Source organism: Branchiostoma belcheri, unplaced genomic scaffold (assembly GCF_001625305.1).
Source record: "Branchiostoma belcheri isolate BF01 breed outbred unplaced genomic scaffold, Haploidv18h27 scaffold36, whole genome shotgun sequence".
NCBI classification, from domain to species: Eukaryota; Metazoa; Chordata; class Leptocardii; order Amphioxiformes; family Branchiostomatidae; genus Branchiostoma; species Branchiostoma belcheri.
In genome coordinates, this window is record NW_017803976.1 from 1,207,654 (window position 1) to 1,225,462 (window position 17,809).

Sequence of the window (17,809 nt, forward strand, 5' to 3'; positions counted from 1 at the left end):
GTGGGGGGGAAATGGCTTCTTTGATTTATAGCACTTAATGACTTCAACTGTTAAGAATAATTGGGGAAGGTAAAATTAAGGAATTGTTTTTATAATATTTTAACAATCAGCGTTGCATGTTGAAGTCTTACTCCTATCAGAAATGATCCAGTGATTATGAAAAGAATACGGTGGAAAGGTTGCATGGACTTAGGGAAGGAACGCGCCGCCATTCCCGAGTCTAAGGCAATCTCGCCCAGACATCAACACTGCTCATGTGTACCAGCCAGACGGGCTATTGTTGATATTGGCCTCAAGCTGAACTCATCTCCTATAATCCTCCACTGCCCGAACTAAGGGCTGGTTCAGACGATACATCTTTGGAAGGATTCATTTGGGGACATTCCACTGAGTGTGTGCTGTTCTGCATGTTTGTTGTGTGTACAACCCAATAATTTGTAGGAAATTTAAGTCACAATAAAAGTTATTGAGTAGACAAGGTAAAATTTGCACGCAAGTGTTGGCAACACGGCCTCACAGCCCCACCCCATTGATCCAAGGATTGTCTACAATAGCCCATAAACACAAAGTATGTATGTCACAGTCACTGGGCATTTTTGTGGGACGCAGAAAATATTTTTGGGTCAAGGATGAAGCATGCCAGGTAGGCATAAACAAATCTTCACCTGGTTACCATTAAGTCTGCATACATTTCTAGTTTTTATTTATTTTGCCTAAGGCCACACCAATTTAATTTGTTGGTTCTCGGATTTGTTCAGAAAAAATATGAAGCGACAGGGCGAAAAAAAATAAAAACAGGTCTAGGCATCCTATTATAGGCTTAAATGCTACAAAATGAGCCATGAAGTCAACACAAAAGGCTGGGTTAAAATTTAAACATTGAATTTTGAACTTTTAATCAAACCACTACATTATTGATAGATGGAAAATCTGTAGGAACTAGGAAGAAAAGGACTTTCCTCAACTGTTGGGGGGCAAAACATGAGCATTTTTCAGTTGATTCAGGACCAGAATCAATTTTTTTTTTTTTGCAAATCAGAAAAAAACGAAAAGGCGAATCCGAGAACCAACAAATTAAATTGGTGTGGCCTAAGGGTTGACTGAAAAATAAGAAGGACTGAATGTCAGATACAAATGGATAGTGCAGTTTTGACGCTTACAATGTAGGGAGGAGGCCCAATCAGCTTCTGACAGCAAGATTGTATAACACAGGCCACAATGTGGTAGACTTATTGTTCTGCATATAAACCATGTTATGATGTTTGAACAGTACGTTTCAAAAATTATCAAGGAATACTTGATAAGTTACGTTGTAAAACAACATGGGGGTTCATATGAATAAAGGAACAGTTTTTGAAAGGACTAATGTAAAACGTAACATCGCAGTTCTTAGTAATTAGGCTCTGTGAATGATTTGATAGAAATCTTGGTTGTGTACGTGACCAAAATAGCAACCAGGAAAGCTTGTCCTCAGTAGTTGTTCGGTCAGTCTGTGAGCGTGTCTAACACAGTAGGTACACACCTAATTTACCAGCTTTAACACTACGTGAAGGAATGAGAGAAGAAGATGGTAGAATTTTTCAACAGTCTTTGAGTTTATGTAAACAACATACTGGAGAGAAAAGATTGTCCTCAGTAGTTGTTAGATCAGTCTGTGAGCGTGTCTAAAGTACTACGTGAAGGAATGAAAGAAGTAAAAGGTAGAATTTTCCCTTTCACGTCAGCAGTCTTTGGGTTGAAGTGAACAACATAGTGGAGCATGTGGTGCTTCGATTTAAACACAAACACCCTGCAGGTCGTCAACCCCCAGGCATGCTCAGTAGGTGCTTCCTGTTCATGTTCATGGTTAAGACCATGATGCACTGGTGACCTCGAATTACCTCGGAGGGTGGAACCCTGCTGGAGCAAACAGAACAGCCGTGGAAGTCAGGGCAGGGGTGAACTAAGTTTGATTCAGCTGCAAAACTGGAAACAAGGTGCTGTGGAGGCTGATTGTAGCAAAGTTATACTTCTTAGAATTTATGTATTTCTAAAGGTGAAAAATGAAGGTATATGTATAAAAGAGGGTATTTTTGTATATTTTACCTGCCTCTATCCCTCAACCCACTTTTCCCATTAAATCGGTTTCACTTCGAAACAGGACAAAAACACTTACTTAATTCAAAAGCAGTTGAAAACTTAGATCCCAACCCTCCCTGACTAGTCTCAAGTTCGGAGGGCGTGGATTGGATGGTGGAAGACATAAAGGCCAGGCCCCCCCTGACATCCCCTATAAGTCAGTTATTCACCTTTCTCCCATTTGGCACGCATCCAGAATATAGAATGAGTCTGTCATTCAACAGAACCTGATATGGTACAACAAGCAAGGTGTTTTTCCCCTATAGTTTACAGAGATTGGGAAGCACTATTGCACATACTGCAGTCAGGCAGTGGACTGTATTTGCTCTTTCAGATGTCTCCCTTTTCAAACTTGCACCTCAGTATTTCAGCCTGTTGTCCATGAAGGTTAGACATCCAGGTAATGAGATACCAAAGTCACAGTTTCTTAACTGAATAGATTTTGAAAATGGTCAGACGTTTCAGGTAGCATCCACTACCTTTCCTCAGTGACTGAAAGAGATCTGTAACCAAAAGGTACTCATGCCCAAAACAATCCACTGTCATTGGTGTTGGGGAGTAAGCCGCACATGGAAGTGAAAAAAAAACAACCCGGACCAAAAAAAAACAACATAAAAGCGTAATCTGAAAGAAAAATCTTTCCGTTCTATTCACCAGTCTGGTTGATCTCAGTCTTCCAGCCCAGCAGAGCCAGAAACACCAGATGGCATTTTCAGTGTTGGTTAAACATTTATCACTGCTTGTGGTAATGTTGGGAAGTGAAGTGAAGGGGTGAAAGTAGACTGCCAGCCCTGCTCTTCAACTCCAAGTTCAACTGTTTTTTTAAACCCTCTCACTTTAGCTATTGAAACAAATCCTTGCCTTATTAGGAAGAAATTGCTTTTAAATTAATGAAAAGAAGCAAAACAAAGTGTTCAGTCTGAATATTGTTTCTTCTTCCTACAAGAAGTTCTTTCTTCCTAACTCTAGTGGATATCATCAGGAACTGGAACAAGGCACTTGACAAGATAGTACAGTGACTAAACATGTTTGCAGAGAGCTTCCCCTGTCTGTTATCTAGGGCAACCCCATGTAGGGTGGACATCACAGACTCTGCGAGGATGACCCTGAGGAAAAACGTCCAAGGTCATTACTTGTATGTCAGGCACAGAGGCCATTTTGGGTCCTGAGGTCTGTCACACAATCTGGGTTATATACTCATGAACTTGAGTGTTGTTTGAACTTGTAACTCTGGTTCCAAAGCTCAAAGTTTGTAAATATTAGCCATTCTTGTTGAAAGACACGTGCGCAAAGCTACATACATTATATGCTATCTATATTTTAAAAAATCACTTTTTTTATTATATCTTGTATAATTTTTTCAGTCGAATAACAGTAAATACTAGTATTTTGCAAGCTACAACTTTCAAAGCATTTGTGCAATGTCATCATGAATATTAGGGCTAATCAGGAAATATTTATTGAATTTAGCATTGAACTTAGCATTTTGAATTTAGTCTTGAACTTTACTTTTGTTCAGATTTGTAACCCTGATTTGAAAGCTCAACATCCAAGCAAATATTTGCAAATCTTGATGCAAAGCACGTTCACAAAAATTCCTGTCGAAAATGTCAATAGTTCATCTCATTGTTCCAGTTACTGTACAGTCATAGACTAGTGACAATATCAAATACCATTATAATATTAAATCTCTTGGTCTGGACATGTAGTATAGATGCAAGTCAGCTTTAAACTCCTTAAAACTAGATACCCTCAGTTACAGCTAAGGAAGAAGTTCAATCTGGTGTACATGTACACGAATATGTATACTATATTGTATTCGTTAACTGCAAAAGTATCATGATAACATGTAAGACCACCTACATTTTTATGCTCTGTAGATTTGTCTAAAGAAAATTTCTAGTATTTGTATGGAGAATGTAAGTAGGTGTATCATAAAAAGATTTTTATTTGAATCATGTTTTTGGGCCTTCAAAATAAGAGTTTCACACATATTGCGAACAGTTTAATGACATGTGTGGGTGGAGAAAGAGAGTCAAGTTCCTGAAAACCAGTGTGCATTTCCTGAGCGGCTCTACCCCGCTTTCCTCTGCGGAGTGACTTTCACTCTGTTTGTTTCTGGCCGAGAGGAAACAGGCAGGATAAGAATGAGTCATCAGTGCATGTTGTGTCAGGAAAGATGTTCTTACATTGCCGCGTGATAAGTCGGCTGACCTACTTGGAAGCCATGCCCAAACTTGCAAACATTTCTGGCTGCCGTAACGCCCTGGTGGGTTCCAAGTTGCTCCACTAGAGGGGGGGGGGCAAATATTGACTTTCCATGGTCAATCTTTTATGTTGTAAAAACAGTATACATGGACTGCTTTTTTTCACAGAATTTCTGTTGCAGTCATTATCAAAAAGGAATTCTTTCAATTACTGATGGACAATATATAGTTAAGGGATGGAGTATTTTTTCTAATCTAAGTGTTAAATGTAATTTAGGTGAGCATTTTCGTTGTCCACATTTAGGAGAATAGTTGTTGTAAAACTTTTCTGTGTCTTCAGTTTTCTTCAGTTGAAAAACACTTTTTTGAGTAATCTTTTGTTTTTTGTTTGATTTTTCACTGGTTTATAGAATGGTCTTAGCACCTACATTATATATCGTTGTTGTCGCAAAACACCAGTATATAAATTTTCTGTTGTTGTAACCATAAAGTAAAGACAAGGACAGAAAGTACAGAAACATAATGTAGAAGAAAGTTTATTGCAAATACTTGCCCGAGGGCTAATTGCAAATAACAGTCACAAATAACATAAGAAAGAAAATACAGTGGTATGTGAGACTATATCTACGTCTAGCATTATACTATATTCTACAACATGCATGGTACTAATTTTACTGGGTTTGACCTCTTCTTTTTAGGCAGTGGAAGACGAATTTACCCACTTCTTCTATAATATGTGGGTTCTTTGATTTTAGTAGTAGGGAATGTTGTGGTAGGGAATGGTGGGGAAGTAAGGGAGAATTTTGGACACGGTGCTAAATAATTGTTTTTTGATGTCGAGTTCATTTCAGTTCATTTCAGTTGACCTTTGATACAGGTAAGTGAGTTGATTGTGCCCAGGAGGGGCTTTTTCATAATCTGTTGACAAGAAAAGGTCAGTAGAGCAGGCAGGAAACTAACCTTGAACAAAGGCTGGGGGCAAAAGGTTGGCTTTAGCTTCAAAACAACCTGAACTGTATAAACATCCTCTGACATGCCCTCTCCTACCTGATGATGTATGAACACCTCTGATTGGTCAATAGTAGCTAATTAAGTTTCCTACTGATTGTTTTTATGGGTCATCCTATGTAACAAACAGTTTGATTGCGCGTCAGGCAGCTGTATGATGTAGAGATAAACAAGTTCTAAGAATAGAATTCATTAAATTGTTTACAGCTGGTCCTGTTTATGAAGATGAAAATTCTGTTTTCAAAACTGATACCAGTTCTGTTTTCTTTTCTTTTGTAGTTCAACTTTGGGTTTGCTTACTTGACGATGTTTGATAGGTTCCGTAAAAGCTTACGAGCTCCAGGCCTCATCAAGTTGGTCCTACCAAATTTGAAAGGCTCTGGTCAATAGAACCAATCAGAAGAGAGCAGGGTGTCCTTTAACAGGGATGTTTTCCTACAGAAGGCAGAAAGTTGTCAACATGTTTGGCTGGGAACTGGGGTTTGTAGAGAAGGGGTCGTGACATTTAGATTAATGGAACTGTTTGTGACAGAGTGAGGGGTGGGGTGGGGTGGGGGCTATGAGTCATGGGTGAGGACTTACCATTTCTTAGAATCTACTATTGTGTTTTTTTTATCCACGCAAATTCCTTCCGGTGAATTTAAGATTTGAAAGATTAAATGTTTAAGATTTAAAGTACCATTGTGAAGAATATTAGACTAAGTTAAGAATTAAGAAACAAAACAAAGTTTTAAAATAGATGTGAAAACTGGGAAAACTTTTTCATTAATTAATTAATTGATAAAAAGTATGATGTTTAGAAGTCCAGAAGAGATATTTTTTCTGAGTAACCTTAGTCGAGGGAAAAGACTCTTTCTTCATTAGCTTATACTTCAATATGGCTCGTGTATTTACGCCAAGCACACTAGATCATGCCTACCCTTCTTTATAAGTGTGTTGGGTTCTTTAATACAATACATGGTTGATTTGTACATGTGGAAATCTTTTACAGTCATACATATACAATGTAGAAGTGAGTACTGATACTTTCATATGTTCTATAAAAGACTCTCTCGTCCCAAGTTTTAATGAGCTGTGATAACGGCGGAAATGGTCCAGACAATTTGGATGGAAAATCTGATTATGGATCGACTCACAAAGGCTATTTGATAGGCCCATAGATCCTTCTTCAGATCAAATTCAAGTTCAATCCCCAAGAAATTGTCAGTGGATGTGAAAAATTCAAGTAAAAGGAAAAAGATTTGAAGATATCAATGGTGGAGGTTTTGTTCTGCTTTATGTCAGCTTGCATCAAATTTGAAGGAACCCTGAAGAAACAGCTGCAAGCGTTTGGCTCCCTCCCGGAAGTGTGCTGTTGAGGAAACAGAACCGTTAGGATAGCTTCAGCATCATCGGGAGGTAAGATTTCATCAGGAAGGATGACTCATGGGATGAGCATGGTGTATCTAATTGATAAACAAGACTGTTGTCATGGATAGTGGTGGGAATGAGATGATTCTGGTCATGCAACCAAGACATTAGTCATGACACAGTGCATCTGGTGTCTTCTGTCATATCAGTATAGAAAAAAAATGTTGGAGAACGAGTGTATTTGAAATGACATCACACTAGCAGTCGCTATGATATGTTGACAGGATTGTTACTTCGTACAAAGGAAGAAAAAAATCACATAGTTAATGCCAGAGAAAAAGCAAAGTCTTTCTACATGAATATTACTTCAATGATCACTATAGAATGTAAAGCAAAAGAAATACATATCCTTTTGATTGATAAAGAAGAATTATGTTACATGTTGTAATTTGACTTTTGTTGCTGCTGGCTTTTTTGTAGTTCTGTTCTGAGATGATGAATCGGTAAAAATTTAGTTCCTGGGTGTGCCTTCTGGGAAGTGAAACTGAAAGAAGAAAGTTTCCGCTTTCTTCAATGGAAACATCATCCTGTGTACTTCTGGTGTTGTTTCCTGCTTACAAGGAAACAAGGAAAGGAAAAGTTGCAGCGTAAGGGCTGATGTCATGGTTGTGTTGCACAGCACGTTGCCCCAAATGTGCCAGTAAGGCTGTCCTACAAATCAAAACCCACATGACATCCTATATGACACAAAAAACAATCCCATATAGAAAAGTGTTTTTTCCTGCTGTCTAGTTTTCAGCATTGCTCTTGGGGCTAAATTTCAGATGATACATTACTAATGTATCATCTGAAAAGTTGGTGAGTAGACAAAGTTTACGAAACAGGCTGTCAGGGGGTAGGCTTCACCCCCTTACCCATACTGCTTTGTGACCCTTCCAGTCCCTGAGACAAAAATCGCAGAACTGAAAATACTAGTATATGGCAACACTGCTTTTCTGTATATGGGAAATATTGCTGCAGAAGTATAGTCAACTCAAGTCAAGTTTATTGTGCAACAATTGCATTGGATACAATATAGACAAGCCAAAACAATAACTTATTCCAAGGACATTATACACACAAGGACTGGGCTCGCATTTAGTCACTATTCAGCAACGTTCGACTCATGTGTGAAAAAACAATTGACACCTATATGCCGATTACCCCTTGATTTACATAAATACAAAGCGCCCGCAAGCGGCCCCCGCTATTGTTAGAAAATTTACGATGCCGCGACCGGGCGACAGGCACATTGTTTGGAGCAAGTTTGGAGTGATTTTGAGGATTAAAATAATATTTAGTATGATTTTGAAGAATTGGAGGGGGATATATCCACACACGTAGTACTACACTTGAATCAGGGACCTTTGCTTGAATGTAAAGTTACACACTAGCGCGAGTTCCATATTTCTGTGTTTTAAACTGAAGCCCCAAGAAACAAACACAACGTGCCAAGCTTCTGTTTTTTTTGCCAAAAAATACAAGCAGACACGGACTAGATAAGATCGGGAACCCACATGTATATGAAGCATGAATGTCTGGACATGTCCCTGGTGCACGTTTCTGGTACATAAATGGCGATCTTCCGCTTGGCTTCGGAAAATGCAACCCCTAAAGTACGGACCCGATCTTCTCCCATGACTTTCTAAGTCCGCCGTACAAGTCCATCTACAGAATTTCCTACAACATGGTGCAATGTTTGAACCCAGCGACCGGAAAAGATCGACAACGACCGCCGATAAAATGTACAGGAATGTAAACAAAAAGGTCCGTACATTCAAAGAAAAACGTTCACTAATACAGGAAAAACGGCGTAACAACATTATAGCGAGGTAAAATCTGTGTATTTTCTTACATATTTTACGGCTGAAAACATAAGTGACTTCGACGAAAACGGCTGTAAACTTGTCCATGTTTGTCGTACGGCGATGAAACAAACATCAAAATCTCCGCCATTTTCTTCTCTACGCGATGCCGACGTCTGCGCATGGCAGCCGCGCAACCCAAATAAGGAAACTGTCGGAAAACGCAGGGGTAGCGAAGTAGTCTTCGGAAGGCTTCGGCGCCCATGACGTCATGGTGCTGCTCATTAGCTATGCCAACGTCATGATTCGGCCGAAAACCCCGCGAAAGGGTGAGTCCAACGTTGACATCAATCGGGGGCCGCGCGGGCGTGAAGACAAAGGGACGCAGCGGGACTCGGCGCGGCGGAACAATGGCCACCGCGGGGTGTTAATTGCGAGCCCAGTCCTTCTTGTACAATGTCTCTGCTTATTCCCATGACATGAAGTTATGAAACTTGAAAGTATGAAAGATTGTTTATTGAAAGAGAGATTCTAGAGAGAGGCTAGAACTGCTCCTTTTTAAAAGTTACAAAACAGATATCCACTGGCAAGTATCAACCATCACACTATCAAGATGTGTTTCTTGTGAGGACATGTAACCTACTTCTTCAGCACTGACAATCTTGATTACATGTGCCTCACAAGCTTACATCAGCCTAAACTTGCAGCTTACTTTCTCAACAGCTGTTCCAGTAATGACTGATGTAGACCTCAGGTTCCTCATATCTCTAGATAGCCTTGAGATGACTTTTAAAACAGGACTTGAGACAAAAATCTGTCCTGAAAGTCTGAACAAGAAAATTCTTATTATCTTGTATATGGGTCACTCCCCCCTCCCTCCCTGTTGACAAGAAAAGTGAAGCAGCTGTTTTGTTTCTCTCCCCCAGGGGGGACCAATTTGTTTGTTTAGTCCCACTTACCACTTCTGTGCTAATCCCTGATAGTTGTTGACCACGCCCTCTCACTTACTGGCCTTTCAGTTTGTGGTCAAGCTAACAATGGAGTAAATAAGGTCAATAGCTTTGTGGAAGAAGAGCTTGTGTGGTCATCTTGGACCAAGGAAAGTTGGCTGTTTTTTTTTTTGTGTGTGGGAGGGCAGTTGATTTCTTTGAGTTTTTCTTTCCTTTGTCTCTTGGAAATGATTTGGTAGTCCTATCAGATTTACTGATCTCCAACTTCCAAGACAGCCCTATGTGAAGATATTGGATGAATAGAAAATTAATGATACACAAAAATGAAATTGTAAGTGCAAAGTAATTTTAGACAAAGTAACTTTCAGCATCTCTCAAAAAGATTATTCTAGACGTAGGGCAACTTTGGGCTCGTGCTATAGACGTCAGATATTGGTTCATGGGTAATCTCACCCTTGGGTGGGGAAATGGATACACACTGGCCAATTTGTTACTGTCTTATCCCCACCAAAAGATCTGCTTGGAGATTAGTTCATGGGTATTACTCAGTAAGATTTTCCTGGAACTGAAGGGAGATTGTGGACATTTTGAGCCAGAAATTGCCGCCTCTAGCATATGGTGAAGGATAAGCAATAAGAGGGGAAGTTGGCTTGTTACACAGAAAGCATCATAAAGGATTTTATGGCAGTTTTCAGCCAAGTTGGAGCAATTTTGTTGTAATCAGCCACCAGTGTGCATGATTATAGTCTGCAGTTTTTGTCAGTGGAGCTTTAGAAGGTGACTTTTACCATTTTCTTAAGAGAGAAATAGATACTGGGAACAGTTGGAAAGGCTCAAAATTTGAACATAGAAAAGATCACAATACTGTTTCCTATCATAACCCATATATCACTGTTCCTGTGATATGATAAAAGTTTCTTTACTGGTAATTTTGCCAAGAAAGAGAAGAATTTCATCAGCTATTTCTTCTATAACTCAGTTTCACAAAATGTTGTAGAGTGCCAGAAATGTGAATACTCTACTAAGTTTTAGTGCAGTTTCAGTTGTAAGTTTCTGTGTTGTTTCTGTCATGTGGTGTACATGTTAGAGTGTCTCTATTTGCAGGTTTGTAGACTTGCTGTTACACGGGACATAAGAAGCTCCATATGGAAAACCTTAAAGACAAACTTGAGGACCAGAAGGAACACATGGTCGTGAAGGACATCACAGAACATCTTCCTGATGTTCCTTGTCCCAGCTTGGCCTTATCCATTTTATCCTGTAATCCACGTCTTAAATCTCTTGGTCTGGACATGCAGTATAGATGCAAGTCAGCTTTAAACTCCTTAAAACTAGATACCCTCAGTTACAGCTAAGGAAGAAGTGCAATCTGGTGTACATGTACACGAATACGTATACATATACTGGAAGAGTTGAAACTATCTGTGAACTTCTACAATAGAGGCATTGTAGTAGACCGTGAAAGAAAAGGATTAACTGCATTCAACTTCTTAACAATAATAACATATACATGAAACATACCTTCTCATAGAGGGCTGACTGCAAGTTAACTCTGATAGCATGAATTTTTGATTGTTCGGACGCACGTTGGAAGTTGACATTGAACTCCACATATTGGTTGTGAAGGTTTTGCAACGTCCTGCTGTTTGGAAATTGTTTACTGCCGAGTTGACATGTGGTGAGGGGGGAGGGGGGCCAAAGTAAACCTTGAGAGGCCCACAGGTGACTAATCTGTTCCAGTCTTGTTCTCAGTAGCAGGTTGCCTCAAGTAAGTTGTCAAGAACTTTTCTGCTGAGTCAAAAATGTTTATATCCAAATCTACCAATGGCTGTGAAAAACACAACAATGTACATTCTGGTTTTGTATTGATAAGATATAAAAGTTTAAACGTAAAATCATGAGGAAGGGAAATATTTACAGTATCTCTCCCAAGGGTCTCCCACATCCCTGGTGCCTGGGGATTTTTCTAACCAGGGTGTGATTTATGGTGAGTCTGACCCTGTGTCCCTGACATGCTGCAGTTCGTGTGACCTTGTGACCGTGAGGTAGTGAGGATGACCCAGACCCTGAACCCCCGCGCCCTGCCCTGATCACACAGATGGCCTCTGTCCTGACTCCTACATGCCTGACCACTCCACACATCTTACACTGCTCTTCAGCATCCCCTCCTTCCCTCCATCCCCAGGGCTTATCCCTTTTCACGATGCAGTGCAAGTAAATCTTGCAGGTACCTTGTGGACATTTCAGTTGTATGAATGGTATTCTGGCCTTGATTGAATTTTTTTTATGACACCCCTTCCCAACACAACAAAAAATCAATAAAGTATGTCTTGACCTTCTGTCCGCAGTGTCTAATGCATAAATGGGGCATTTGTAGATGCTTTTTACAGAATTTACTCCTATTGAATAGGCTATTCTATGTTTTTATACTGCTGTATTTTTAGCTTTAGACCTTACCAAATGTTAGTACTGGTATCAGAGTACTTGTATGTTTTGTGATTTTCAAAGACTTTTAAAGACTTTTTCAGGATGGTTTCATGTACAGGTATCTCTTATTTTATCATTCCTCGCCTGTCGTTTAAAGAAGGGGGCGTGCAGACTAGAACAGAGTCACCTGGACCATCTTTGTGTCAGAGTTAATCCCTTCGAACCTTCCAAGTAGAATTAGGTAATCAGGGATTATCCTCCCCCTCTATTTCCTGGCTGTGGCGAGAGACAAGGTCGTGCAGCTTGTCTCAAGGTCGGCAGGTTGACCAGAGGGAGCCCCTCCCACTGAGCAGGGGTGGTGAGCTATAGCCTGTGTCCTGTATGCAGGGCAGGGACACATAGTTTATAGACAGAATGTATCCCTCATGCGACTTCCTAACTGACCATGGGTATAATGACACCAGAGCAATTTTAGCTCTCTTTTCCAGAGTTTGCTACCAAGATCTGCTTGATCATATCCACATAAAAAAACTGCAGCTTTGTGATGGCAAAAGTATGAGGAATTTTACACCTACATTGTATATTTTTCAATTATCCATCCTCAGTTTTATTTACTGTAAGGTATAGCAATGACCTTGAGGGGAAATGATGGCACAGATGTGGCCTGGTGTTAATTATGTTTTAATGAGTCGGAACGCAGGCAGGCAGTTAGGATGGGGAGGTTTGAAGCACCAGGTGGGGGTGTGTGTGATTATAGACCAAAAATTCTGCAAAAGATTCACAGTGAAGACTGAATGTAGTATAGTGAAGACTGAATGTGCTCCGGAACACAATTTCACCCTGGAACACAACTTCACCACCTTCACGAGTCCCTTTACATCTTAATTACCATCTCTACAAGTTTGAAACTGTCCTTAACCTTTTCCCAGCTGCCTAACCCAGTAGCCAATGGAGAATTGGTAGCCAAATGGTTACTTCAGAATGCTAATAGTTACACTTCTCAACATGAAAGTTTTGTCCTCCAGTTTTGTTTGTCGCAGTTCCAGCAAACTTTGCGTGGCCTTTGACAAAACTGTCGGAGTTCAGACCTGTGTGGATAAAGGTAATGAGCACTTAATGCTGAACTGTTGTCAGGGAAAATCCCAACGTCCTGGTTCTAATTGGGCCCTCATTGTAAGAGCAGTTCCCTAGCTATTTCAAGAAGCCGCAGGTTCAGAAAGAAATGCTCACGAGGTTGGTTAGTACCAGTCTTTTGCAGCTTATTTTTAGTTGGCTTGACGCAAAGTTTATTTTAAAGTCTCTTAATGCCAACCTCCATCCTGTCAGAATTGAGCAGCAGTTATAATTGGTTAATTTAAAATTCACAACAAAAGTTACTCTCACTTAGTAAATGCTGCTTTTAACATTAAAACTATGTATACCAGTGAATTATCAAGCCTGATAAGTTTTTAAAATGTTGCTGTTTTGAAAACTCCTATAGACTGTTTTTTCTCAAAATAAAACTTTACGACAGACACAGATATAGTCAACAGGTGCAGGACAAGTTGTTTTATGATGGAGACAAGCAGAGCGTTGAACTTGTCCTGGGAGCACGTAGCTACTTCGTGCAAGCTAATTTCTCCCAGTAGTGGAGATGTGTAAATATATATAGCTGTTGTGTTGGTATCCAGTGTCGAGTAGGGTTACCCAGTGAAAGTTGAACGCACTCCAAAAGCCCCACCTTCGAAGCTTCCAGAAGCTGATTGCCAAATTCACCTGTGAGATTCATTGGTATCATTTTCATAAAGGCCAAACTCTTTGTTGCACAATGTTATCAGTAACATTTTATTGACTATGCATAGAAAAAAAATGTCATAAAATCACAATCTTCGAGGCTGTGTTGAGTTATTTGCAGTTATAAATATGACGTTTGCTGTGTCTGGGTAAAAGTCTACTTTTCCCAGAAAAGCCCTGTAGAAGGTGATCTTGACCTTCCGTTAATTTGAAGGACTTTTGCTAAACACTGCTGTCTATGCACCATGGCTGTATGACCAGTCGCCTGGATGCAATTTCAGATAATGGTTGGTATTTCTAGAGATGTTATTGGGTTAAACTTGAAGAGCAGCCAAATAGGGATATGGGTGAGTATCCTAACTCCCCTTGGAAACATCCTGTGCAGTGGTTGGTCTGCTGAGGTCATGTGATACCAGCTTCTCATGACAAAAAATGCTCCATAGCTCCTGTTAGAAATTGCTGATTTGCTTGAGTGATATAATATTTTTCACCAGACCAGACTAATTTGGAGTATCTTATTAAGTTGTAAATCCAGGAGCAACAATCCCTTCTCTATAATAGGCTAATTGAGCAATATATGTGATATTTTGGAACAAAACAGTACACTGGTAGCAGCAATTTTGTAACAGGTTGGCCATTGTTGTAATGATATTACTTCTTACAGCAACAAGCATGGCATCATTATCATAGCTCATTGGAAGTCATTTTAAGTGTCCAGTAAATTGGTATTTGTATTGGAAGCCAGACCAATATTAGTATGCCAGATTCAATCAACGTTAACACTTTAACTAAGTTTAAGGGTGTCATTCAAGCAGTTCACGCCTTTGCCAGTAGCATAGCCTTGGTTCTTTTGCCCTCCCACCCCATGTGGGGCATGTCTGTTTCTTCCTGTTTCCATCTGTATTGTCACAGCCTGTACCCACTGTTGTCTTCCCTGTCAGTCTTGTACAGCAGGGGCGCACCAACTATGTGCCCCCACCCTGACACAACTGCAACCGCCACCTGTTTTAGCCATCTAGATGCACTGGGGAGAAAGAGAGAAGGCCCCAGCGCTCTTTCCAGTTTGCCCTGGAGTGTGATGTGTATATGTACTCATTTCTCTCTCTCTCTCTGTCGCCGTGTGTGTACGTGCGTGCGCATGTGTATGTGTATGTGTGGGAGTGGGTGCAAATGTATGTGTGTGAATTACTAAGGTATACTATATTCAAGAAGTTTGATTTTTATGATTTACTACTTGACTGTTAACCTATCATTATCAGTTTTTTTCCTGAATCTATCTAAACAGTTAATTAAGAAAGTTTGCTAAATGTTCAGCCAAATAACGTTTGTTAGTAGTATAGTAGCAGGAGTAAAAAAAAAGTTTCTTTCCCTTTGGGCATTGTTGACACCCATTTTACTACAAATATCATAAGGCAAAGTGTCTAAAAACAGTTGCTGTAAAAGATATAGTTACACATCACAAAATACAATTCCTCAGCAGTTAAAGTTATAATGCAGAGGTGACAGTGACCCCAACATTGAAACAAGTTGGTCGTGAAGTCCAGGCCTCGAAATTAACTTTTTCACGATTGTCCCAGAATTGTCCCGAACATAGATTTCAATTGTCCCGAACTGAAGATGGACTGTCCCAGCCTGCTTTTCAGGAAATAAGTTGATGACAAAAATAAGAAAACAACAACTGAATTTGTACAACTTGAAGTCCACTTTATTAGTAAATGTAGGGAAATACATGATAATATCATGGGCATGGCACCGTCCCTGATATTTGGAATCCCTGATTGGTCAAATTTAAATGTTGTCAGAGTATTATATATTTATAGGCTGCCAGCAGTCTGCAGCAGGATGGATGGATCGCGTTCCCAAATGACGTGGATGGTCTTAGAATTTTCCAGTTGCCCCAAAATTGTCCCGAAACGTAATTTGAATTGTCCCAAGCTGAAAATTTAGTGTCATTTGACACTGGGACAATGTTAATTTCGAGCCCTGAAGTCAAGCACCTCTGCAGACCCCCCCCCCTCCCTAACATACCGAAAAACCATCAAGGTTGAAGTTTGTCTTTCTTGTTTATTTTTCAGAGAACACTGGCAGTGATTCTGGGGACAGCATGTCAGTTTCCAGTGACCCCGACATAAAAGGTAGGTTTCCAAGGCAAGGTCACAGCCCTAGAGACAATGGTTGCCATGGTGATGAGGTTCTGCTCAACAAGGTGGTGTTTTGAGTGGGTAGCTGTGTATTTTATTAGAGTGTGCCTGCAAGATCTTGTAGGTACATGTACATGTAAGTCAGGGCTGGAAATATGACCTGGATATGTAGGGTGGTTCAGGTTGGTGCAGATAAAATGATGTAGGTTGGTGCAGGTAAAATTGGAGCTGTGCAGGTATTTTTATATATATTTGATGTCTATCCGTACCTAACCTGCACTGGTCCATTTACATGTACTGGGTTTATATTATGTAGGTGTATGTGGATGTCTATTTGCTGCATTAACTGTTAGAAAAGAATTAATGGCAATCGTTTCCCAACAGTTTTAAGCATGATCCATACTTCTAAATTCTCAGTGGTGCATGCAATTTTCAATGTTGCCTGTACCAGTACAGGTATGCAGAAAAAAAAGTATTTCGAACCCTGATAAGAGTGTTCCAACAATATCTTGTAGGTAAGAGTTACAAAAGTTTCTATGCAGACTTCAAAATTGAAGGAAAAGTTAAGATAAGGAAAAAGTAAGGGGAAGTCTGAAAGGTAATGTGGAAAATATGTCTATCTTGTCTGAAATTTATCTTGGATTATCGAAGCCTGCAACAGAGTTTTACATCTAGTTACCATTGCTGTAAATTTGAGGATTTGGAAAGCAGTATAAAGTAGCATAAAATCCTTTAAGATATGTTTTCAGACACATTCTGAATTGTTGAAGTGTGTCTGGTGAAGTTAGATTCCAGGGGGTCTCATTTTGTAGAGAAACTGTAAAACCATCTAAAGATGTCGTCAGAAATAGCCTCAGGTAAGCCATTACGGATTACTACCAGAACAAGTAATTGGGACAAACTTAGGATGTTGCAGATCTCTAGAAGATGTCTATCTGGTGGTGAATATTATCTTCACCACAATTTTTGCCTGTCTGCCAATCTGAAAGCTTGGAACCCCTTGAGTGAAAGTCAAGTACTGTAATTCTCGGCTGTCATTACTGTAAGAATGACGCAGAGAGTTGGAAGTTTGTGTGTTACTTTAGTGGTGTTTCAATCATCTATGCATTCATCCTGCAACAAGGGCCCTCTAATCTCCCCTGCAATCTCCCGTCTGATGAGAGGAGGCAGGAGGTAACAAAGGTGGTGGTTTTCTCTTCAGATCACGTCTGCGGGTGGAACTAATGAGTGATCCACAGACAGGCAACGCTACACTTGAACTTGAACTAGAAAGCTCCGGTCTAATCTGGCTGCTCTGCCCTTAGGAGGGCTGAACTTGTTTTGAAGAGAGGGAATGGCTCTGTCGGTTCTAATTAGGTAATGCCGGCTGGGAGGAAAACACGGTGGCGCGACAGTGTCCCGGGGCGCCACGGGGACGTGAGACACCCCGTGTGTGCGTGACAGTCCCTCCGACACGACCACACCACCACAGCGCCACCTGTGTGAAGGGCAGGGACGCCGCGTTTCTGATCCTCTTCCAGAAAGGACGTCTTTTATGACTGAGCATTATCTGATCCAGACTGCATCTCATAACCTTTTCCTCTTGACAAGTGAAATAATGAGGGTCTGAAGGATTTCTGCATCTTATCTCAGCTCTCTGTACCACCCCCATTCCATAAAAATAAAGTTCTCACTCTTCAAAGAAGTTAAGCTGTCTGGAACGTGTATAAAATGTGGTGTGGTTTTCATTGAACAACAGTACTGCCAATGATGTCTGTTGACTAGTTGAGACTTGGACAATATGACAAGTCTACTGGAAACTGCATATTACCAAATTTGAAAGGACGAATTATACATTTTTACCTCTTGATTTTGCAAATAAGAGCCTCATTTGCATGGATTATTCATGTATCAGTTGATCATATTCTCCATCCAATTACAGCCTTATCTTAACGAAAAAGGCTATTCTAGCACTTCCTCATAAATTATACAAATAAGGTCATGATTTGAAT

The 17,809-nt window shown here is 40.1% G+C and overlaps 1 protein-coding gene across 9 annotated transcripts in view; it reads left to right on the forward strand.

Moving 5' to 3' along the window:
* Positions 1-17,809, forward strand: part of LOC109476066 (nuclear factor 1 A-type-like) — a 58,212-nt gene that overhangs the window by 26,025 nt on the left and 14,378 nt on the right. For all 9 annotated transcript variants that reach the window (XM_019776910.1, XM_019776908.1, XM_019776907.1 and 6 more), the window contains exon 3: positions 15,753-15,812. In XM_019776910.1, coding sequence (XP_019632469.1) covers positions 15,753-15,812 — 60 coding nt within the window. The remainder of the gene's footprint in view (positions 1-15,752; positions 15,813-17,809) is intronic.